This window comes from Ricinus communis, chromosome 4 (genome assembly GCF_019578655.1).
Source record: "Ricinus communis isolate WT05 ecotype wild-type chromosome 4, ASM1957865v1, whole genome shotgun sequence".
NCBI classification, from domain to species: Eukaryota; Viridiplantae; Streptophyta; class Magnoliopsida; order Malpighiales; family Euphorbiaceae; genus Ricinus; species Ricinus communis.
The window spans coordinates 27772878-27797826 of record NC_063259.1 but is presented as its reverse complement, the minus strand read 5'-3'; the positions used below and the strand labels follow the sequence as shown (position 1 = coordinate 27797826).

Sequence of the window (24949 nt, the reverse complement as noted above, 5' to 3'; positions counted from 1 at the left end):
AAACATCACTAACCTTCCACTTCTTTTAACTTGCATTCCGTATTCAAAACTCGGCTGCGTTAAGTGCTGTTCTATTGTTTCACATCTCTTTCTGTATTTCCTGGTAATTTGAATGTGTGAAATGATTTTCAAAGCAAATGTAACTTAACAAAATTCAATTAATTCCAAACATGGAATGTTCCCAAAAAGTAATCTGATAAACATCCAGGCTCAAAATCCAGAGTTCTTTGCAACAAAACTATGAAATACAGAATTAAATAACAATAACAATAACAATCATTTCAACCCAATATCTTCGCTAAAAGAAAACTCTCCTGCACCTCGTCCCTGTTACAAGGATCCTCAAATTTCTGCAACAAGAATCAGAAAAAGCATAAATTAGCACATTACAAGAAATATGAGATATGTGATGATAGCTTCCACAAACAAAATGTGTATTTCACATGAATTACTATTACAATTACACAGCCTAGATTGGCTGTTGCATAGTGCATGAATATGATCAAATAGTAAGGATAAGTTATTTTGCTTACATATCTTGTTGAAGGCCACAATATCACAACTTTGAACATGCTCATTAATTGGTTCAACTGTAAGATGTTCCTCAATGAGGTTGTCCACAGACACCAAGTCATCCACAACAGTCATCATAATCTGCAATTTCTTGATTCCATATCCAACTGGCACAAGCTTGGCTGCAACAAAAAAATGCATGTTATGACTATTGCTTACCACCAAAAACATTTCTGTAAGAAATGCGTATCTATAAAGTCTATCCATGCTCAAGTTCGTCAATATGAAGTGGGTATTAACTACTACTTAAAAGAACTGGTTAAATGCCCTGGAATATGATGTACCATCCCCAACACACATCAATTTCATCTTTCCTTCAACTTCAAGTTGTAAAGAAAACTGAAGTCCTTGAAGACGAACTTTATAAAGATTTCCACCTAGATTAGCAACCATAATCTAGCTAAAGAACTTACAAGCTCCCCAAAGCAGTCCTTCCATCTGAATACTCCTAACTGCTTCCTCGAGCTTTTTCATGTCAGTCTCATCATCCCATGGTTTAATGTCCAAAAGGACAGATGACTTTCCAGCTGAGAAAAAAATACAAGGCATTTAGTAAGCATGCTCTAATCTCAAAAGCAACAAAAAGGAAACATGTTACTATCATTGACATACAAATAAAAATTACATTCGCCAAAGTCCAACAGAGCAACTTTTATGCCTCGCAAGAAAAGACAAATTCTAGCCTCCTATACAATCTGCAATAGTAGAGACACTTACATTCTTTCTTCTTGGCAGATGCTTTGACAGCTGCCGCACGTTCTTCTGCAGCTTTCTTTTCCTCTTCAGTCTCTTCACCAAACAGATCCACATCATCATCATCATCATCATCCTCAGCATCAGCAGCCTTTAGCCAAATATTATATGTTACACATTAGGAGAAAACAATAAGTTCCAACATTGCAGAATACAAAGGCAACTTGGAAACGAAATTACAATTTCCAGTCTATCCTGACTTGATAAGCACAAGAAATATTTCTGGAAGCAGATATAATCTGTTTCTTGGACAACTATACTTATCACACAAAATATTGAAAACCTTAGACGACAGGTTGCCAAGCAAACATGAATCCACAAACATTGCAAGAGAGACAAAATGATACTTGCCTTGGAATCAGTGGCAGGAGGAGTTGCAACTGCCTCTTCTGCGACAGGAGCAAATCCCTTAACAGTTACTCCTGACCCTTCCGCAGATACACCACTGAAACAAAACAAAACAGAAATGATAAATCACAAATCATGAGAAGCCAAATATACTTGCAATAACAAGACAAGGACAAAGATATTGAATGATCAAAACATTGCAGATAAACATTATAGCAAGTCATGAGAACTTACGAAATCCTTAAAAGTGCATCAATGTGGTGGAACCAGCGGGATACATTCACATATTCCGATGATGGAGCATTTGAAATAGCTGCATACACTGTAACATCATCTTTTGAAGCTTGGTAGCTGGGAATAGCACAAGTATGAGGAAGAATCAGTAACATAAATTGCTAAATTCAACTGCATTCCTTCTGAAACCAATTCATATATAAACAAGCATACATCCAAGAAAATAAAATAAACAAAAACATACCCAGTGATATAACTGCGAGTAAGGAGGTAATCGTCGAGATTCTTGAGACCAGCAGCTGATCCAAGATCATAGAATGTGCCTGCCATTGCTAACCGTTTGTGTGGTTTCTGACTAAAAGTATGAATCAAGGTAAATATACAAGCAACTTCTAAAAACTAAAACTAGCAGTGAAGCAAAAATAATCGATATTCAATTTCTTTAGAAATATTATTTCCAATCACTAGCTGATTCAACAACACCAAAAAAAAATATTTCATAATTTTAAAACTCAACCGTCAAACCAAAGTGGTAATACATCGCTGGGCAAATTTAAGCAATTAAGATTGCATAGATTATGCTGACAACACAAACCCATGATGACAGAAACAAATTGAAACATGAATTTAATGCCTGGAAAATGAAACATATTTCGCAAGTTGGAGATTAGTGGACCTATGTTCTTACCGGCTATAGAGAAGGAAAGAAGCAGCAGAGCAGGTGAGGACTAGGGTTTGTGAGATGCGGTAAGATTGTATATGTATTTATGGCAGTGAGAGATGATCCTCTGTATCGCAGATTACGCGTACTTGAGTTTTTTTGGTAAAATTACTAACAACCCCTCAGTGTCTATAGCTTAACGCACAAACGCTTTTTTTTATTTTTTCATTTCCGAAATATCGATTCTGATCCCTAAAATTTGTTTCAAAATCAACAGTTTATAGTTTTAATTATATGTGTTTTAGATTTACATCATATTAGCTTCTTCTACCATTACTTTAAAGTAACAAATCTTTTAGGACCTATTTAATTCAATATCGGAAATGAGAGTAAGTATTATATGCAAATAGGAAATGTTTCAATTTGTAAACTAGTGATCTACTCTCAATAATTTGTAAATTACAAGTGAGAATAACTCCTACAATGTGTTTGGAGAACTACTCTGAAACTTAAGTTAATATTTAGTCGAATACAAGTGTTTAAAATGATAAAATGACATCATTTTAAGCAAGTGACTTCTTTACTTCTTCTTTTTTTTATGTTGATAGCTATTAAAGAGTTTATTTCCTATAAAATAGGTGATGTAATGATAAGGGAGTAAATTAATTCTTATATTCGTGGAGGAAGTGAGAAACATATGTTAAAATAGAATAAAATGTATGGGTTCGCCATGTGGGTGTTTCTAGTTCGGTAATAAAAAATCTGATTAGAACAGTGGCGAGCTATAGCTCGCCTTTGATGAATCGTTTTAACTGATTTATATCAAGTATAAAAATAAAAATAGAAAAAAATAATAATGGGAACGATTTTATTTTATAAATTATCTAGTTTAATATATAATGAAAATTAAATTTTAATTCATTGTTGACATCAATAATAATATTTACATAAATAACAAATTATTATTTTTCTTATGTGGTCATTTATAATTTATTTATTTGATTTTTATAAATGAACTTTTATTTCGTAAAGAAAGGAGAAAATGAGTAATTTTCATTGATAGGATAACTTTATTTTGATCTTTAAGTGATTTTTTAATCAACCACGACATCGATAATATAAATTATCATTCCTATTTACAGTCCCATCCTAATTTCTTTTTTTCACGTGTACCAAAACCCTTTGTTATATTCATACTTGATTTCTAATAAACTTAATTATAACCGTTAAATCAACAATTTTATAAAAAATGATAATGGAATTAATAAAAAAAATATAACTTTATATAATGACATAGGAAAATGTATTCTTTTGTAAAGTTTAAAAATCAGAGTGTATTTAATAATTACTTTAAAAGACTTTGTATAAGTCATGAGATATTTAATATTGACTTTTAAATACTTTAAAAAAATCTACAGAAATTATGGGGTATTCAATTACAATTTTTTAAAATCTTTAAAAACAAACTGATATTTAAAAAGTCATTGACTTTTATAGATACAGTCTTTTATATACTTTTAGTGACTTTTTATACATTGTTATGAATAAAAATTCTCAAGATTTGTCTTTCACTTTTCTTCGAGATTTAAATAGAATTATTTTTTTGAAAACTCATATTTCTTCTTTTCAAAATTTTCTACATTATTGTCTTCATTTTTCTTTACTGTATTTTCCATCTTAAAAAATATAAGACAATCAATAAAACTTATAAACTAAAAATTATTTACTAATAATATTTATTTGAACTCACATATTTAAAATAATTAATTAAAAGTTTTAAATTTAATGTTAAAAAGAGCATCGTATAAATTTAAATTTAAGCATTTAGTGAATTATTTGCAAACAACTCCGTTATAAATAGATTTATAGGTTTTGTTAGGAAGATAATTTTTTTATATTGGTAAATATGATTGTTGTCAGTTTAGGTATTTATTAACGAATTAGTAGGCGTGATTATTGTTGGTCTAAGTATTTATCCAATAAATTTTTAAACAAAATATATCGAGTATAACACGAATTTGGTGGTTTAATTAGAGACAAATTGTAATAAGATAATTTCCTTTTTAAAAAATTTATTGTCTTAACAAAAAAAAATAGTGTTCATGTTATGAGACAGAAAATTTAACAATAATATGAATTTGACACAACAACGAAATAAAGTATGTTACTTGTGTATAAAGTTGCATTTAATATTATGTGAAATAATATTTAAAGCATATAGTAAATGTAAAAAAAAAAAGATGAAGAAAATAATAAACTGAAATGATTAAATTATTAAATAATAGATAAACGATAGTTTATAAAAATCAATAAAAGTCTATCAATATCTATAAAAGTATTTTTAAGTAAAGTTTGTGAAATTCGTTTATAAAATTATAAATTCTGTAAAAGTCATTGAAAATTTATCAACTCGTTAAAAATAACTCATTTAAAAAAGTCTATAAAAATATTAAAAAATCTTAATTAAATACACCCTTCAAAATATAATTAATTTTATGTAAATCAATAACTTACGAGAAAGTTGTTAAATCAGCAAACGAGAAAATATTTTCTCAATGAAAAAGAGTATTACCTTGCAAAAATGATAATCTTTTCATATATTATTGTAAATTTAAATAAATTTTCATCATTTTCTAGCTGTATTAAAGAATAATTTATAAAATATAACTGATTTAAGGTAAATCAATTAAGTCAATAAAAGATATTCCAATCATAAAAAATGAGTATTTTGCAAAAACATGATTATCTTTCTATGTCCTTAAATTAAAATACTTTTTTATAATTAATAATGTATAAAAAACTATTAAAAATATATAAAAGTTTATGTCTATAAAAGTCAATGAATTTCTGAATACTAGTTTACTTTTTAAGACTTTAAAAAAGTTATAATTAAACGCCTCATAATTTCTATAGACTGTTTTAAAGTCTTTAAAAGCAAATATTGAATACCTCATTAATTATACAAAGTCTTTTAAAATTACTATTGAATACACCACAGTTTTTAAACTCCATAAAAGTTTTCAAAATTTTTAATTGAATAACGCCCTCCTTAGTTTATTTTTAACCATATTTTCTCTTAGTTAGAAATATTATAATTCTCCAAAATTACAATTGATTTTTAGGTAGATAATCAACTTACGATAAATTATTATCTTACATTATTATTTTATTCCACTTTTTTCATAATCTAATATTATTTCTTATCAAATTATTTTTTTGATAGACATATATTTTTTAAGAAATACTTAGTAGACACAATTATAGTATTATAAAAGGGTTAGAGTATTACAACAAGTTCTTAAATCATGTTTATTCTCTATTTTAGGAAGTATAAAATGATTTAAAGAGTCATATTGTTCTCTATTAGAGAGAATGTGACTCTTAAAGAACAAAACATAAAAAAAAATAAAAAAATATAATATATTTAAAGCTACTTAAGAGTCAATTTCTCTCTTCTTAAATTTAAAGAGAGAGAATACGACTTCTAAGTCATATTAGAGAGCGACGATGAATTAGAAAATTTACTAAAAGCTTATTTCTTGTATATGCTTCCTATAGTTAAGAAGTTAAAAGAGTGGCTCTTAACTTTTTTTATTATTTTATTTTCTGTTACTTTTAAATAATTTTAATAATAAGAAATTAAAATAAGGATATAATAGAAAATATAATCAAAACACACACAATTTCTAAAATAAAAAATTAATTATTTAAATATAATAAAAAGTAAGAAAAAATTGAATAATTTAAATTAATCAAACTAAAATTATAGTTTGCAGGATTTAATTATTTTTTTATCGATTATTATTATCGTATTAGTCATGTTTAGAGATGGTGAGTTTGGATTGAACAATTTCTAATGTTAATGTTCGACTCGGGTTGACATTAATTGGAGCAGTGACTTTTTATTGTAATCTGGCAAAGATGTTATAACTATAAATTCATGTTATCAAATATAACTAATACAATAAAAATGATTAATTGAAATGAAAATGATTAGATTTATTTTATGAAAAATATATATTTTTTTAAATATCTATATTAAAACCTTATAAAAAAATCTAAGAATATCTTTTTTTTTTTTATATATGTGTATATAAAGTTATTTTAGAACATGTCAGATAAAATTCTAATATGGTAAAATATTTTTTCAAGAGTAATTATATGCCTAAAATTTAAATTTAAAATCTTAGTTAGATTAGAAGAGATGATTAACAACTCATCTCATCTATGGATAAGAATACCATTTCATACTTTTTGTCTTTAACAAAACAAAAAGTCCACGCAACTATTATAGTTGCAACTGTAAACAAGTGGGGCATACTCCTCCTATCTGTTATTATCTCTACCGTATGATTAAAATCAGATGGTTGATACATATGCAGCAGAATCCACCAAAACTTCGCCCAAGTCCAGGTAAAGCTCTCTCAAGCAATCAACACCACTAATAAAATAACTTAAACTCCTTGTATGGTAAGTTTTTAGCCGTCAGAAAGAGCTGGACTCTTCTGATGCACGAGCAGATTATGAACACTCCACGTCCCACGTGTTCATAACCATGACCGACTTTAACCATAACTTAGCATTAATTAGTTACACTTCATGCGAAATGACATAATTAATCTCTTTTTAATAAAAGGTGATTATAAATTTGATATCATTCAGAACTTTATCCATTCAACTATTTCATAAATAATTAATTTAATACTTGCTATTAACAGTCGCCTTCTACCATTGAACTGATGCATTTGTATTATTTATATAATTATTTTATTTATAAATTATGATTTCATTACAACATGTACAAGTTAAAAATAAAAATATTTTAATTATATAAATTTATTCAAATTAAAATGTTTATTTATTATAGAAAAAAAAGAAAAAAGAATATTGAAATGCTGGACAAATTATCGTCTTGTTCCATTCAAAATTACTATTTTAAAATTAGAATTGAAATTGTTTAAACAACGATTTTTATATCAGTTATGGCGATGGGTTATATGGTAATTAAAGCTGATATTGCAAATCACCAATGAGAGACGCTATTTGCAAAAGGACAAATAAAAACTCGAATACTACACTGAACTGAACCATAACCTACTACTTTACCACCGCGGCGCATCCTAGGCAGAACCAAACAGATCAACTAAATTACACCGCCAACTATAACAGAGTTGCTATCTTACGCCGGTAAGCACACGCCTTAATCCATAATATCCACACACAGAGGCATCGAACTTTCGTGCACCAACTGCACCAAGAGTTTATTTATTTATTTTCCTAAAAAGGTTACGGTAAAATATATATAAATATAAAAAAGATGAAAATACAACAAATCATCTCGCTTTGAATTATTATATATATGAAAGCTGAAAGTATTATAGAATAGAGAGAAACAGCACAGAGAGAAGGGAAAAGAAACCAAAGTCATGGTTTCAACGAGAAGAAGTGGATCTCTCTCTACAAACAATAATACCAAGAGATCTTCCTCGTCGGAAGAAAAGCCTCCATCGCCAAAGCGTCAAAAGGTGCAAAAAGGAAAAAGAGATTTTTTTTTTGACTGTCGTTTTTGAATGTTTAAGTTTTGAAATTTTTTTAATGTAAAAGTTCTGAGATTTGTAAAATTTAAGGGCGAGAATGGTGGAACAGCGGAGAAACCGATGCCGGCAGCGGAGAATTCAAAGGAATTGTGTCCACCTGTGGTGTCGGATCCTGCAGAATGTGGAGCTAGTGATGCTCCGATTGCCGTAGATGGCCGTGGTGAGGCTTTGAGTTCAGGTAAAGGTGAGGCGGCTCCGGCAGTTGCTGTTGTCACACCGATCGCTGAAGGTTGTTTTTTTTTTTTTAAAGGTTTAACAGCTTTACTTTTACTGTTTTGAATCATAATAATATTTTGTTTTTGGATGGATTTTTTTTGTAATTTGTAGGTTCTACACCTGTTGCAGTGGAAAAACCAAGGAGTTCATTAGCATCTTGGTACAAGCAAAGTATAACTTTTGAAACATCAGTGCCTTGGTGCAAGCTTCTCACGGAGTCTGCACAGGTACTTAACTTATCACTAATTATTAGATTGGTTTGATTTTGTTAAGCTTAACTATTAGCTCAAGTGAGTGAGTGTGTGTTTCTTTTCATGTCTGAAAAGAGATAACGCTCTTTTTGTTGTTTCTTTTATTAACATTTCCATATTACTTCATTATTGATATTCAGAACCGGGATGTAGTTATATGTACACCGACTTTCACGATTGGTTCAAGCAGACAATGTAATTTCCCTCTGAAGGATCAGAGTATTAGTGGAACTCTATGCAAGATTAAACACACACAGGTATTAACTTTCAGTTTTTGTGGTCACTTTTTATAGGAGGATAAGTACTAAATGGATAAATTACATTTATGCCAGGTATATAAGAATTCCTCACTCCTCAGATGTACTTTGGGTGCAGTTGTTTTATTTTTTAGTTCTTCTGGAGGTGAACTCCTTAATATGTACATGCAGTTTGAGTACTCACTGTTTGTGGACATGATCAGCGCGAGGGAGGTGCTGTAGCTGTGCTAGAAAGTACGGGAAGCAAGGGATCAGTGCAAGTAAATGGAGAAGTAATTAAGAAGGGCACTACGCGTGATCTTCATTCGGGAGATGAGGTGGTTTTTGGCTTGATGGGGAACAATGCCTATGTATCCTGTCTTATAGCTGGAAGATAACTTACCCGTCTGTTCCTGTCTTGCTCTTGGTTATTTCAAGTCCCCTTGTGTCTTTCCTCATCTAATTATTTGATCTTGCAGTTGTCCATAGAGGCCAGTGTTTGTTACTATATGTCAATTTCCTTAATCTTTGTCAATATAGATATTTCAGCAACTCATGACTGAGGTTGCAGTCAAGGGTGTGGAGGTCCAGAGTAATTTGGGAAAGTTTTTACAATTAGAAAGGAGGTCAGGAGATGCTTCAGCTGTTGCTGGGGCATCAATATTGGCTTCTCTTTCAAGCCCGAGACAAGATTTACCTTCGCGTTATAAATCTCCCAGTCAGAATACTGGTAAAATCCACCAAGGCACTGAGGTGCCTGCACACTCTGTTGTCAACGATGGTACAGAAGTTGAACTTGATGGCTTGGAAATTAATTCAACTCCAGATATGGGGAGTGATAAAGTTGTCGATGCTGGAGCAGTGGGCAAGAACCTTCCTCACGATTGCAACCAGGACTCTGGCATAGAGGCAGGCAATGTAAAACTCTCTGGAGTGAATGATTTGATAAGGCCTTTGTTCGGGATGTTAGCTCGATCATCTAGTTGTAAACAAAAATTGAGCAAAAATATCTGTAAACAGGTATTGGAAGAAAGAAACGAGTGGACAAGGGATTCACAACTGGCATCAACCTCAGGTATGTCGTTGCGTTGCGCAGTATTCAAAGAAGATATTCGTGCTGGAATCCTTGACGGCAAAAATATAGAAGTTTCATTTGACAGTTTCCCATACTATTTAAGGTATGATATTGTTGTTGCCATGTGTAATTTTCATACTACTATTTCTACTTTCTAGGTAAGACTATTCACAATGGCTTCTTATCTCAGACACTTGGAATTTTATAGTGGCATAACCAAACAATTAACCAAGGAAAAATTTCTTTCAGTTGTTGGAGAAGATAACAATATAGGATAGACCATTTTCTCTTGTCATTTCTACCAGTTTCTCTGAAATCTGAAACTTGGTTTTAGATTCAAGAGTCGAAGAATGCAAAAGATGCTGATTTCTTTTATCTTGGCAGTTTGTAAAGTTTTCTTGCCTCATGATAGCTATGCATACATAATATGTATTTATAATTCTCAGTAATAGGTCTATGGTGGAATATTATGCGGTGTGTGCTCTTGAGGGCATTATATTTCTTAAATTTCCTTTTTAAAAAAAAAAAAAAGGTTTCCAGTTGGTTTTTTGGTCATTTTATTACTTAATCTTAATTTCTGTTTCCTGATTTAAGGACATCTAATTAAACGAATCTATGGTAGATGGGAAAAGGTGAGGAATTAATGCACTTTAGTGTTATAGGGCTTAGAGACCTACAAGGAGGAAAATGATGGTCTAAGCCACATAGGTAGATGATATACGGTAAACTTTGTTTGGGCTGCTTAGATTGAACGTTGATATCTATGCTCTCTCATACTCGAAGAGCAAGGGTGGAATGAAAGAGAACAGGAGGAGAAGAACATAGTGCAGTAACTAGGGGTATTAGGATCATGTCATTAGAATGCTTAAAGAAGTGAAAAAGGGACAAGGAAAAACCTGAATTTTGGAGTCTTATATGCATTTGATTTAATTGTTACAGTAACTGCACTTAAGTTAGGCTAATGTTTGAATTTTCTCTCTTTCTCTTCCTCCTTTGATTCAAGAGTCTGAGTTGGTTATTTAATATGAGTCCACGAAGTGCAATGTAATTAATTAGGCTCATTTAATTTTTTCCTGTTGCTGTCCCATTGGTGGTCAATTTTGACTTTAGAGCTTGGTATAATATAATGATACAGTGGAATATTTCAAATAAATGCATCACCTTGTGCAGTTAAAGGGGAAAAAAAGGGGTATTGACTTATGCAAGTGAGGGGGATAATCTATTAGTTAGACATGTTAAACACTGGGATATAGCATCATTATGGCATTTACTGTGGTGACACATGCACTCGTTTGTATGTCAGTGGTCCATAGCTATCTGTCATATCTTGATGAGTAGTTTTGTTGTTTTCGACATATAGTCTGTTAGGAGCACCAGACTGTCCTGCAGCTGATAATATAACAACAATCTGGTTGTCCATAAAGATGGTTCTGCAAAATGAATGGTTTTCATTGCATATCGGCCATGTTTTACTCCACAATGCCATCTTTTCTGCATGCCTTTGCATTTTGTTTGTTGCTCATTTTGCTGTTTTACTATTGTAGTCTTTGTCATATTAATAGTGCTACAACATGGTTGGGTATCATTCTGACTAAATTATTTATCACGAGTTTTTGGCAAACTCCTATTTGGTAGCATCAATAAGATTTCTATTTTGAGTATCTTACATCTTTCTGAGTTTGCTGCCGGAAGTCTTTTTGAATATTTTTTTGAACTAAAGATTATATGCATTAAATATAATAGGGGCACAAATATTTGGAAAACTCTAATACAACATCATAGCCTAGTACTATAAAATCTCATCAGTTTTAATACACCTACAATAAAACAAGTTGAATACACAACTATAATCAAGGCAATCACCATAAGAAAATCACCCAACAGAGAGGTGAGAACAACTGAAAAGTTGAGTCATCAGTGCGGTAGAGTTTTAGCATCCATTTTTGCCCTTGAATGTGCTTTGGATTGGTTAGGACTTATATAAATACTGAGTAAGTTGGGCCAAATCTCGGAGACCATCTGCATTTTGGTGGCTTAGCAAGAGCGCGGCTAAACATCAATAAAATGATGATTGCTGTTAAAATCACTTAGGAGTAAGTAGGAATGAAAGTAGGACTTTCTAGGAAACGACAAAAAGAATTTCCTGCGAAGTAGGCAATCCAACTTTTCTTACTATAGAGGAAGTAACTTACTTAGAATTCTAGATAAGTAGAATTTTCTTAGTTAAAGAGAATTGGTTGACCAATACACCCTCACTTAAATACCATAAAAGGCTAATACTAATTTTTTTCACCACTTAATATTTATGGCTGAGTATAAATTATATGATTATTATATTTATCTTTTATCTTAATAATTTGATAAGTCTAAATAAATTTTAAATATGAATTAAAAATAAAAAATAAAAATAAATAATTGGTGTGTTGTTTAGCATAATAATAACTTATTTATATTTTAAAAATCCATTTGTTATTGCTGTAATTTTGAATATAGATTATTCATTAAATTTTATTTGTTAGCTATTAAATATTTAAAACACAAATGATGTATAGATAAATCATATTCGTTATGAGCATTATTGTCTTTGTGAGACATATGAACAAAAGAGATAATTTCTATTTCCTAGGAAGTCAAATTATGTACACTTTTAATTTTTAATTCTTGAGAAGTAGTTTCCTCAGTAATTCAACTTCGTAGGAAGTATACTTCCTCAGAAATAGGCTAATTATCCCAAATAAGGCCTCAGACTCAAACACACTCCAAAACTTTACTTCAATAATAAAGTTGTCCTTAAAAGATTAAAAGTTTACAAGATTTCTAGACAATTCACATAAAACCTATTGGAACAATATTTTATGATTTCTTTATAAATTTTTAAACAAAAAATAGAAATGACATTGTAAAAATTATTGCATCAAATTTTGTGGCCTATATTAGTCACTAGTTTCTAATCTAACTTCATATTCTCTTAATCAGTTTCCCTAAACTGGTATTATGCCAATTTTTTATTTTCAATATGAAGTTGTTAATATTCATCTTTTTTTTTATAAAAAATAACATATATGTGATTATTTTAGAATAGTATATTTGTTTTTATGCTCTATTGACTTTAATGATTTTCTTATTTTAGTTATGTGTTGATTGCGTATTTGGTAATGTCGATATTTTGGTATTGGATTGGATGAAATAATTCATTGGTGCCAATTTATAAATTCAAGTTATTTATATTTGAAGTATAAAGATATAAACCAGTGAGAAAATTTTGTCATTACATATACATATATGTCTTCTCTTGCAGTGAGAATACGAAGAATGTGCTAATTGCGGCTTCATTTATACACTTGAGGCACAAAGAACATGTGAAGTATACTGCAGAACTCACCACTGTTAATCCACGGATTTTGCTTTCTGGCCCTGCAGGTTTGTTCGTGATTTACTTGATCCATTATATATCTCCGGAGTCTTTATAAGTTAACCCTCCATATGAGATTAAATGTGAGCTTGAAGTTCTTGCCTGTGAATTTTATCTGCAGGTTCTGAAATATATCAGGAGATGTTAGCAAAGGCTCTTGCTAACTATTTTGGCGCCAAATTACTCATATTTGATAGCCATTCTTTTCTGGGTGTAAGCTAAAACTACTCTGGCTTGACAGTACTATGATCTATGTAGTGTAAAGACTTATCAGTGGTTGAATCATCAATTATGAATATGTAGGGTTTGTCTTCAAAGGAAGTTGAGTTTTTGAAGGATGGATTGAATGCCGAAAAATCCTGCACTTGTGCTAAACAAAGTCCTGTAACTATGGACTTATCAAAGAGTGTGAATCCATCATCAGTTGTTGAAACAGATACACCTAGTTGTTCGAATGCGCCTTCTTCCTCTGGACAGGAATCTCAACCAAAAATGGATGCTGATGCTGTACCTTCTTCTTCTGGGACATCTAGAAATCTTTTGTTCAGAATAGGTATGGCTGTCTTCTGCATTTGATCTTCTAATAATTTCACATTCTAGTTGCATTCAGTTTTCATATATTCTAAAATAGCAAGATAACTGCAAAATGTGCTTTTCCAGGTGACCGAGTAAGATATATGTTTGGTGGCTTATACCCAACAGCATCACCATCAAGGTACAATATTCACACCAGTTCAGTTTTATTGGTTGTTTCTATGGTGTCTCAAACTTGAATAGTTATTATGAATGCTGATGCTGCTTCAGCAATCATTATTGGGTTTGCATGATTTCGTGGTGCATTTGGCCTTAAAATTGTTGCCTATATGATTCTTTTTTTCGGACTACCCACGTGAGAGCTCTTTTTTTTTTTTCTTCTTTCATTAATTATCAAATTGGAAGTTCATGCTTCACTAGGAGCTTATGTTCAGCCAATCAAGTGCTTCTGAATTTATTTTATAGATGCTAGAAAATCGTGGTAAAACTAGAGGATTTACCTCCGCATAGATGAACAAAAGTGATCTTCACTTATCTATGAATATTGGGAATAATAGTCAGCATAATTGGGAGATCTATTTGGACATGTTCGAGCACAGCTGAGCAGGTTTCTGCTGGTGAAGTTTTACTCACTTGTCCATTTACTCGAGGGTTCCAAATATAGCATTTTATCAAAATTCTAGAAGAATAATTATTATGAATTATGTGATTATATTTTTCAAGTCAACCAGACTAGGTAAAACATTTTAATTTTGAAACCTGCTGATCTAAGGCGCTCTTCTGCAATTAACAAATAGGGAAGCTGGGAGCTGTGTTACATAAGATTGGGGCTTCAGGCAATGTTAATAGAAACACCATGTATTTGCACTTTAAGTTAGGATAAAAATGGAGAATCATTGAAAATTATGTAGAAAAGTTTTTGGAGAGGTTTTGAGCCTATTGCTATTTCAGGGGCTGTTGCCTTGTATGAGTTGGAATAGAAATTGTCCATTCCTGCCCTTATCCTTTGATTTTGGTTGCTTTGGCAATCATCAGGTTTTCTCCATTAATGCTCTATTAATTTTGTATGTAGGGGCCCACCTAATGGAATTCGTGGGAAGGTTGTTCTTGTTTTTGAGGACAATCCTTTGTCAAAAATTGGGGTAAGGTTTGACAAGCCTGTGCCTGACGGGGTTGATCTTGGAGGTCTTTGTGAGGGAGGCCATGGATACTTTTGCAATGGTAACATGCACTAGAATATGACATTTTCATGTCCATAGACTTGATCAGTAATCCCTTTAGTTTTGCCTTTAACTTTTCTTACTCTACTTACTAATGGTATGTGCTATTCTCTTAGTTACGGATCTTCGTTTGGACAATGTGGAAGATTTGGACAAGCTACTCATCAACACATTGTTTGAGGTAGTAATATTGATACATTAGTATTATTAATTTGACTTCTTTGTTTTGTTTGTCCATTTCATTAGTTCTTATGAACCTCTCAATAAATCAGGCCGTATACAATGAGAGCAGAAATTCCCCTTTTATTTTGTTCATGAAAGATGCGGAGAAATCAATTGCAGGAAACCCTGATTCATGTTCTACATTTAAAAGCAGACTTGAAAAGCTTCCTGATAATGTGGTAACAATTGCTTCACACACACAAACCGACAATCGTAAGGAAAAGGTAATGTTTTGTTAAGCTTAAATATGTGGTTCTAGACACTTTTTGATTTAAATATTGGATACCATTATGGTGAAGCATGTAGACTAAAAAATGAGACAGCTTTTCTTATCTTCTTCAGTGAACAAGTGTGGGCAAAATTGCAAAGATATCAGAGAATTTGGAACTTATGAATGTGTATATCCTTGTTATTATGTATGCAATCAATAGGAAGGCTTAATTGTCTTGTATGGTTTGAAATATCAATGTGGTTTAGTGTTCATTTATATAGTTTTGAGTATCCAAAATGGAATATGGCACTTTGTTGGGTGATTGTTTTGAGGAGAATATGAGGAGTTCTAACACACTTACCCTGCGGCGGTGTTTTGCAAATGCTCTTTTGATCTACTTGCACATCACTTGAGCTTGACATAAATTGTCAAATGGGGTATATCTTGAAAGTAGGGGACTACTTTGCTGCAAAAGTAGCAACAATTCAGAATATGATCCTTCATAAGAACATAAACTTTAGAACCTGCAACTTGTTCCTTTTTATTCCCAAAATAGTTCCCTTTTTGCATTGCAGTCTTAGTTAATTAAAATGTACATGTGGGGAAATAGCACAGTACTGAATATGCAAAAAATTGCCTTTTACATGAATGTGATCTCATCTTAGGCTTGTTCTAACCAGCTACAAGACTTTTTTTCTTTTTCTCTACGAAACATTTGTTGATATTTCCACAGTCAGTATATTTAAAATGTATGAGTTGCCTATTGTTAGAAGTTGTATTTATCTCACATCGCCTAGTTACTGGGCTGTTATAGTGTATATATGTGGATTGGGCACCCTCTTCCTTTGAGCTAGCTTTTGGGAATGAGTTCTATCCAAGCCCATTTGTCATGGTATCAGTGCCGGCCTTTTGTTTGCAATGATGGGTTTGGACTCGGCCCGTTTGCATGTCACGCCAAGCGTGACGGAGGGTGCTAGAAGTTGTATTTATCCCATATCGCCTAGTTATTGGGCTGTTATAGTATATATATAGATTGTGCACCCTCTTCCTTTGAACTAGCTTTTGGGAAGGAGTTCTATCCAAATCCATTTGTCACCTATAACTTTGAATGGAAAAAACAGTAAAAGAAGTTCTATATCCTTCTATTGTTATCAAACCCAAATGTTGCACTTTCAAAATTTGCTTCTAGTTTTGTTGTTGAGATTTATAATCTCATTTTGAAAGTTGTGATTCATTTACCCTAATACTAATTTTCTCTTGCAGTCTCATCCTGGAGGTCTTCTTTTCACAAAGTTTGGCAGCAATCAAACGGCTCTTCTCGACTTGGCTTTTCCGGTAGCACTCTCTCTGTCTCTTCCATTTCTTGGTTGCAGCTCCACTATTTTGGTTTTCTAGTCTCCAGTTAATTTTGAGAAAATCTTTAAACGTTTTATGGTTGTTTTCTAATTGATTTCGGAGGGCTTATGCATTTCAAAGTGTTTAGCCTTTTCCAGCGTCCTTCAAAAGTAGAGCTGAAGACTCTGTTGAAATATGGTTTCAGTGTGTGTGTGTGTGTGTGATGTGATGTTGATCGCTAATTGGGAATTTAAGAAGTTATCCTGTAATTGATGTATGTTACTGCCTGTTGGTTTTCTCAGGATAGCTTTGGAAGACTTCATGAAAGAGGGAAAGAAGTGCCAAAAGCAACAAAAGTGCTAACTAAACTATTCCCAAATAAAGTAGTTATTCACATGCCACAGGTCTGTGTTAATTGTGACGGATATCGTATTACTATAATTATTATGCTACTATACTACTGTAATTCTTCTTATTCTTGGTGTGGCACATTATGGGAGCTTTTTAAATTGCTGCAGGATGAGGCACTTTTAACTTCTTGGAAGCATCAATTGGATCGTGATGCTGAAACCCTCAAAATGAAGGGAAATCTGAATCATCTGCGCTCTGTGAGAAAGCTTTCCTGCACTTCAATTTTACTGCATCTTTGTTTTTCATATGAAATGATTATACTGGTTGTTCTGGCTCAACTAGTGTTTGCAGTGCAGTATGTAACAATGAGTGTTCATATCTGCATAATCTTAGCTTAGGGTTTTTTTTCTTTCTGTGTCTTGCCTATTTTCCCTCTGCTGCTGGAACATACTGGTGACTCATATTCCTGGTGCATAAAATAAGCTCGTTTTTAATGACTCATGAATATTCACATGGGCAATAACTGCAATAGAAATTGCTTCTGCCAGCAGTCTAAGACTAGTTAGATAGTGGCTTACCCGGTCTTTGGGGAAAGGTCTTAACTATGTGTTACCATCTAATCTTGCTGTTCAACTTCTTACATCTGTTGTATGTTTTTTTTTTCTCTTTTACATTTATACCAGTTCCTTCTCCGGAATCTAACAAGTTCTTTCCTTTTTTTTATTTTTATATGATACCTGATTCTGTTGTACGTGACCATGATTGCTCATAGATGACTGTTGTTTCAAGGATGAAAGGGTTTTGTTAAATTTTCATTCTATTATTGTGGATTGTAAAAATTGGTAATGGCTGCTGACTATTCTTCCCAAACTATCACAAAATTGGTTGTTGCTTTAAAGCCTTGTGCTTTACACATGTCAGATATTATAGGAGTGATATTTGCTCTTTCCAGAAGAGAGGAGGTAGTCATCTTTTTAATTAGCAGCTTTTCCTGTAACATGCACTTGAAAATACAACATGTAATATTGCTTTGAGAAACTTTTGGGGTTCTCTGGTGCAAACACAAATCATGATATGCTGCAAATAAAGTCGTGGTTATGTGGTAAGCAAAGACTCATGACAGAAAGCTTGTTCATGTTTAGAGATTGGGGAGCAAATCGAGTTGTATCAACTCTTGTGCTGTGTGTTTTAAACTGTGTCTGCATGCTTTCCTTCTTTTGATATGTTGTCTTTTAAAAATCTTAAACTATATAGGAGGGCGTTTTCCTCTTTTCCTTTATGGAAAAGAGTTGAATAGTGTTGTTTCTTATTTTCAGAGGTTTATAAGCTTTGTAGTGTCATTTGTATGTTGGTGTGTGTTTTCTTTAATAAGGGTTGAATAGTATTGTTTCCGATCTGCAGTGGTGATAGGCTGTCATTTTGTATAATAGGTTCTGAGTCGGAGCGGGATGGAATGTCAAGGACTGGAGACATTATGCATTAAGGACCACACACTCACAAATGAAAGTAAGCTTTCTTTTGGTAGATTGTAATGTTATGCATTTCTGATCTATGTCTTTCAAAAAAAATTCATATGTTATTGTGCATCGCAGCTGCTGAAAAGGTTGTTGGATGGGCTCTAAGCCATCATCTAATGCAAAATCCTGATGCTGATGCTGATGCTGATGCTAGACTTGTTTTATCTAGTGAGAGGTAATTGACAGCTCATCTTGTAATTTTTTCTGGATTGTCATCTGCTATAAGTTATTGAAGAGATAACACAGTTATATTTCCATTATGCTGGCAGCCTCCAATATGGGATTGAAATCTTGCAGGCCATCCAGAATGAGTCCAAAAGCCTGAAGAAGTCACTCAAGGTGATTATCCTACATTATTGCATCTAAATGTCTTGACAGTTAGTTTTAGTTTTTTTTTTTAATGGGCACAAGTTCTTTAAACTAGTTATGATAACAAAGTATCCTGTTAATCTTTTCTGTAGTGTGTCTTGTATTAATCTTGTCAGTAATTGTTTTGGCCACAATCAGGATGTTGTGACAGAGAATGAGTTTGAGAAAAGGCTTCTGGCAGATGTTATTCCACCTAGTGACATTGGAGTTACATTTGATGATATTGGAGCTTTAGAAAATGTTAAGGATACTTTGAAAGAGTTGGTGATGCTTCCTTTACAGAGGCCTGAGCTTTTCTGCAAGGGGCAGTTAACCAAGGTTCCTACATTTCTCTATATCCAGTAAAATGAAGAATTTTATTTGAAAGGATCTGTTAATACACTTGGCACAAGAATTTGGTTGGCAGATGTAAATTAAACTTTTGATGTTCTATTCAGCCTTGCAAGGGCATACTTCTATTTGGACCGCCTGGAACTGGAAAAACTATGCTTGCCAAAGCTGTGGCAACAGAAGCTGGTGCAAATTTCATCAATATTTCAATGTCAAGCATCACATCTAAGGTTAAGATAGTTTTAGGTCTGATAGATTTATATATATAGAGCTATTTTCCTAATAGCTAACATATTTTATTCTCATCTGCCACAGTGGTTTGGTGAGGGTGAGAAGTATGTGAAAGCTGTCTTTTCTCTGGCCAGCAAAATTGCCCCTAGTGTTGTCTTTGTTGATGAGGCAAGCTTCTATAGTACTTTTATCGAGTATGATTTTTATTATTGTTTATAAGCTTTTATCAGGTATTGACTCTCTCGGATTCTTCCTTTTTTCCCTCCCATCTGGTCTGTTTGTGCTGTATAGGTTGACAGCATGCTGGGAAGGAGGGAAAATCCAGGGGAGCATGAAGCTATGCGGAAGATGAAAAATGAATTTATGGTGAACTGGGATGGCCTACGCACCAAAGATACAGAAAGGGTTCTAGTACTTGCAGCAACTAATAGGCCCTTCGACCTTGATGAAGCTGTCATTAGACGGCTGCCACGAAGGTAGTAATTTTTTTTCCTTTTTGATAACAGAGTCCCTAATAGGTTATGCAGATGTATGATGAAGCTTATTTGTATCACATATATATAATATGATTTTCTTTAAACTAGTTGGACACAGAGAGTCCAGCTTTTTAGGCTTGTGAAATATTATGATATGTTACATAAATATCTATAAAAATAAAAATCATTTTTTATATTTCAATTTTAACTTATCAATTATTATCCGTGATCTCTATTGTTAATAATAGTATAAAAATATTACAAGAAGTCAAAATATTTTTAGAAAATAATATCAAATTTTCTAGATTTTCACCATTGATTTACTTAAAATGAATGAATAATGACGATGAAAGTTTTCAATACAAAATAATAATTCAATATAGTGTTTCTGTTTCTGAATTTTTATGAATTTATCAAAATAATTAAAGAACTGTTAAATGATTGAACAGTAGGTTCAAGCATAAGCTAAGTTATTATTATGTTGAAGTACATGTAGTAGTTAAAAAGAAAAAGACAATAGCTTCTGATTTCCACTTGGTCTAGATCCTATCATAATAAAAAGATCTAAAAGTTAACGATTAATTTAAAAAGAAACTATGACTTGATTATTTAAACCAAGATCTCAGAATTTAACTAAATAACTATTTATTATTTCGTGAAACTAAATTTTAGCTTAAATTGGATACTGCTCATTTCTGGTGATCTTATATTTGTCTATTTAGTGACAAATCAATGCAACAAAATAAATTAATTATATTTTAATTGTGGATAAATATTTGAACACTTATAAAGACTATAAATATTGAAAAGTTTTATTGGATTAAAGAAAAGGTTTATAAGAATAATTTTATTATTATTTACTGAATAGTAATAAAATAATTACATTATAGTAGCAAGAGTAGTAGTTAATTGTCTCAAACTAATATTTAGGTATTCAATAGAAATATAGCAAGTATTGATTACAATTTATTTAGTGTAGGATAGAAATTATATTTAGAAAATATAGAATTACTCTAGCTCCCAAATATCTTTTGTAATCAAATTCGAACAGTAGCGTAAAATTAACATGAGTCATTTTAAGTAAAATACAGACAAGCAGGATAGTCACTACATGATTAAATATTATTTAAGCAATTAATTATTACTTTAGATATTAATGATAAACTTGTAATATTGCTTAGCAGTATGTGCACGTAAAGTTGAAATAGCATTATGGCAATATAAACAATTTTTAATCAAAGGAGGGCCAACCTTAAGAAATTGAAATGGAAATAGACAAAAGTAACCTAATAATAGATAGATTATTTTTATTAGGTTAAGTTAGTAAGGTATTGTTCTCATTTGGTATAACAGAAAAATTACAATTAAATAACCTATTAAGGACTCTTTTGTTATTTCGTAGAGTAACAAAGTAAAATCACCCAAATGAACCTTTTGAACCCTTGTCTTCTTTGTATATTGTTAGAGATGTATAGATAAGGAAAATAACTGAATATGATGAAGCTAATGAACATATCATAGAAATTTTTATATTTGTAAGGTTGAAATGACAAAATGGGGAAGTTATAATTAAGAAAAGTTAAGTGCAATGATTTTTTTTATAACTAAGAAAAGTTGAGGACAATAATTTATTCTGAAAAAGCTGTAACTAATTTATAATTGATAATGTTAATATATGGAGAATGTATATTTAAATTGAAATTATGAAGTTATTCAAAGTGAAATTGTTAATGATATACTTATAACACTAGAAGAGGAGAAGAGTATTGTGGCGTAACTAAATAATATGAGGGAAACATATAATTTTGCAGTAAGAGTTTTGGAAATTGTGAAGTTATTGGAAATTTCTTGAATTGAAAAATTAATATTGTACTTTTGAGTTATTAAGCAAAAAGAGGGTATTCTAGGCATTCCATAAATTACAACTTTGAATAGGGACGACCCTTATCTCCTTTCTATGTAGTATAGATATAATAATGAATGTTTTTGTACAGATTGATGGTTAATCTGCCTGATGCTCCAAATAGAGCAAAAATACTGAGAGTTATTTTGGCAAAGGAGGATTTGTCCCCTGATGTTGATTTTGATGCAATTGCGAGTTTGACAGATGGATATTCCGGAAGTGACCTTAAGGTTTTTGCTTCTCATTCTTTTCCTTTATAAGTTAATTGTGCAATGGAATGGCTTCTCCATTCTTTCTTTAATCAATGCTAATTTTCAAAATTAAATTTTCTCATCAAAATTTTATGTTTTTTTTGCTGCAGAACTTATGTGTTACTGCTGCACACCGCCCAATTAAAGAGATACTAGAAAAGGAAAAGAAGGTATGCTCTGCAATTTATTTTCTTCTTTTTAAAAACAGTTGTTTATACACGCCAATTACTTGAATTGATGGGATGATTGAAATTATGTTCTGAATATTAGCTTTTGTACTGAACATTCTTATAATGGTTTCTATCAATAATAAATTGTGGAGGAGATCCTACATTTGTTTCATTTTTTCAGCTTAACTCTCTATTTGCAAGAACATACACATAAAATATGGTGCCTGGAATCAAGTTGATAGTAAGTTCCAATTGTGATAATTACAGCATAGATGTGAATATTAGCACTGGATGTCACACTAGAGTGGAAGATCTAACACTATGTTTGGGAAGGGTGGAAACCAGGGTAGAGAGGAAAGCGGGAGGAAAAAGAGTCATGTCATGTGGCCCACAAATTTATTTCTTGTGGGTCCGACATTTTCCTCCCTTTTCCCAAACAAAAGCTAAATGCTGTAGTCCTATTGAAAATTTATCTCTGGCGTTTGCAAATATTTGGTTATGGTTTCAGATTTGTCATGGGAGGCTTGAATTGCTGTCTGTGTAGCGTTTAATATAATCTTGCATGTTCAATTAATGGCAGGAACGTGCTACAGCTGCAGCAGACGGTAAACCTGCGCCAGCTTTAAGTGGCAGTGGTGATATACGGCCGCTTAACATGGATGATTTCAGATATGCTCATGAACGGGTAAAAAGGATGGATCCGTGTTCCATGTTATCTGCTTTGGTGTATGTATTCTTTCTGTGGTGTATTTATTTATGTTTTGATTTTGTAAAAATAGGTGTGTGCAAGTGTTTCATCGGAGTCGGTTAACATGACCGAGTTGCTGCAATGGAATGAACTCTACGGGGAAGGTGGTTCTAGAAGAAAGAAGGCTCTCAGCTATTTTATGTAAATGTCATTTGTACAAAAGCTTCTCATTTTCTGCTGAAAAAAGCCTTCACCCAAGTAATATGCAGCTCTCACCCCCATGGGATTGTGGGAGAACCGTTTTGTCTTGTATGATGGAAGTAAGTATAGGAGGAGGGTTTTATTATCCGGAGTTTGGGGATATATGCTTTGGTATAAATGGCGAAAAGCTACTGTAATGTTCTTGTGTGTCCCCTATCCGCTGTCATGGAGAGCATTTACTTTCGACTCTTTTTTAAATTAATTAACATCTCATCTGAAATAGAAAAAGAGAAGAGAAAAATACGCTGTGAATATGGTGATTGTATTATTGTTTATTATTCTTTATATGGTCTTGTGATAATCATCGAACAATAAGCCTAGTAGCAGGATTATTGGTTTTTTTTTTTTCTTTTTTTCCTTTTTTTTTAAAAAAACAAAACAAAAAAAACATTAGGCATGTATTTCTTTTGGGGTTGGAAAATTTGGTATATGTTCGAACATTATAGGAAAACATTAGGCTTAAGATTATGTTTGTATAATGTGGAGTTGAGATTTGTTATCTAATAAAAGATTATTTATATCTTTTGAATTTTAAAATAAGTTTCAAATTAAAATATAATATGGGTTTTGTACGTCATAAATAGCATTTAATGATATATATATATATATATATATATATATATATATATATATATATATATATATTTTCTTTTTTCATCAAAAGGGCAAAATAGCTATATCAATGAAAATGTATATAGATGAGATGAACCCTGGGGACAGAACCGACTAAGCTTTATGAGCAGGGGAATTAAGATTTCTTTTAAGAAAGGTGAACTTGATAACCACAAAGCGAGAAGCAGAGTCTTAATAATATCTTCGAAGATTACTGCCAAATCAACTGGGGGAGTAGTGACTTGGTTGACAAAATTAATAGCAGGGAGACAGTCCTCCTCCAAACAAACATGATTCCATCCTCTATCCTTAGCCCAGAGCAGACCTTCATGAAGAATCAGGCATTCAAGAGTGAGCGGGTCAGAAGAAGCAGCAAAAGATCTGGATTTCTGGTCTATGAAGTTGGACTGGTCTCCAGCCACCAAACCAATTGAGCCTTGGTTTTTTTATTTTTTTATTATTTTGCATTTGAAGCTGCATCAAAATTGATTTGATCCTATTAAAAGGAGCAGGATTACCACTGACATCAGACCCATTTGAGGGAGGATCAAAATCCAAAGAGCTTAAAACAGAGTCAAATTCAATCTTATCAGAGAGGGCCTTCTGAACAGCCTCACTAGTACTCCACTCCTTCTGATTTAAGATCAGATCATTTCGACATTCTAAATTCTCCATAAAATATGAATCGCGAGGAGTCGATAGTCCCCAGAGGGGTCCAAGGACTTAAGATCATCAGTCATAGTACACCAAGTTTCCAAAATGTTTTTGTCAATCCATGCCGCAGTATTTAAACCCATCGGTGAAATCCTCCAAACTGCTCAAGCACTCAAAGAATAAATGTTTGCTTGATTCCACCAGACCACATCTATGACAAGCATCTGGAACTTTAAGTCTGATTCTGAGAGCTTCCCC

The 24949-nt window shown here is 32.2% G+C and overlaps 2 protein-coding genes across 4 annotated transcripts; one reads left to right on the top strand and one right to left on the bottom strand.

Moving 5' to 3' along the window:
• Positions 1 to 140: 140 nt before the first annotated feature.
• On the bottom strand, positions 141 to 2743 carry LOC8266315 (elongation factor 1-delta 1). The gene is made up of 8 exons (XM_002511154.4): positions 2597 to 2743; positions 2153 to 2263; positions 1909 to 2025; positions 1678 to 1771; positions 1291 to 1417; positions 987 to 1100; positions 534 to 695; positions 141 to 350 (listed from the first exon to the last, which is right to left on the bottom strand). Coding segments are annotated over exons 2-8 (702 nt in total). The 5' UTR covers positions 2239 to 2263; positions 2597 to 2743; the 3' UTR covers positions 141 to 348.
• Positions 2744 to 7925: 5182 nt separating this feature from the next.
• LOC8266316 lies at positions 7926 to 23677 on the top strand. 3 transcript variants are annotated; one of them, XM_015724285.3, is made up of 28 exons: positions 7926 to 8094; positions 8197 to 8395; positions 8494 to 8609; positions 8774 to 8890; positions 9094 to 9240; positions 9410 to 9778; positions 9890 to 10047; positions 13243 to 13364; positions 13478 to 13569; positions 13660 to 13909; positions 14017 to 14071; positions 14963 to 15111; positions 15227 to 15291; positions 15383 to 15556; positions 16807 to 16878; positions 17181 to 17282; positions 17397 to 17486; positions 18660 to 18735; positions 18822 to 18921; positions 19016 to 19085; positions 19254 to 19433; positions 19553 to 19675; positions 19761 to 19844; positions 19968 to 20152; positions 22147 to 22285; positions 22417 to 22476; positions 23057 to 23161; positions 23256 to 23677. In XM_015724285.3, exons 1-28 carry the CDS (start codon positions 7996 to 7998, stop codon positions 23367 to 23369), a joined length of 3612 nt encoding a protein of 1203 aa, XP_015579771.1. In that variant the 5' UTR covers positions 7926 to 7995; the 3' UTR covers positions 23370 to 23677. The 3 variants fall into 3 exon arrangements, with proteins under 3 accessions (XP_015579771.1, XP_015579764.1, XP_002511201.1); XM_015724278.3 differs by having other exon boundaries at positions 9410 to 9787; XM_002511155.4 differs by having other exon boundaries at positions 9410 to 10047.
• Positions 23678 to 24949: the final 1272 nt, after the last annotated feature.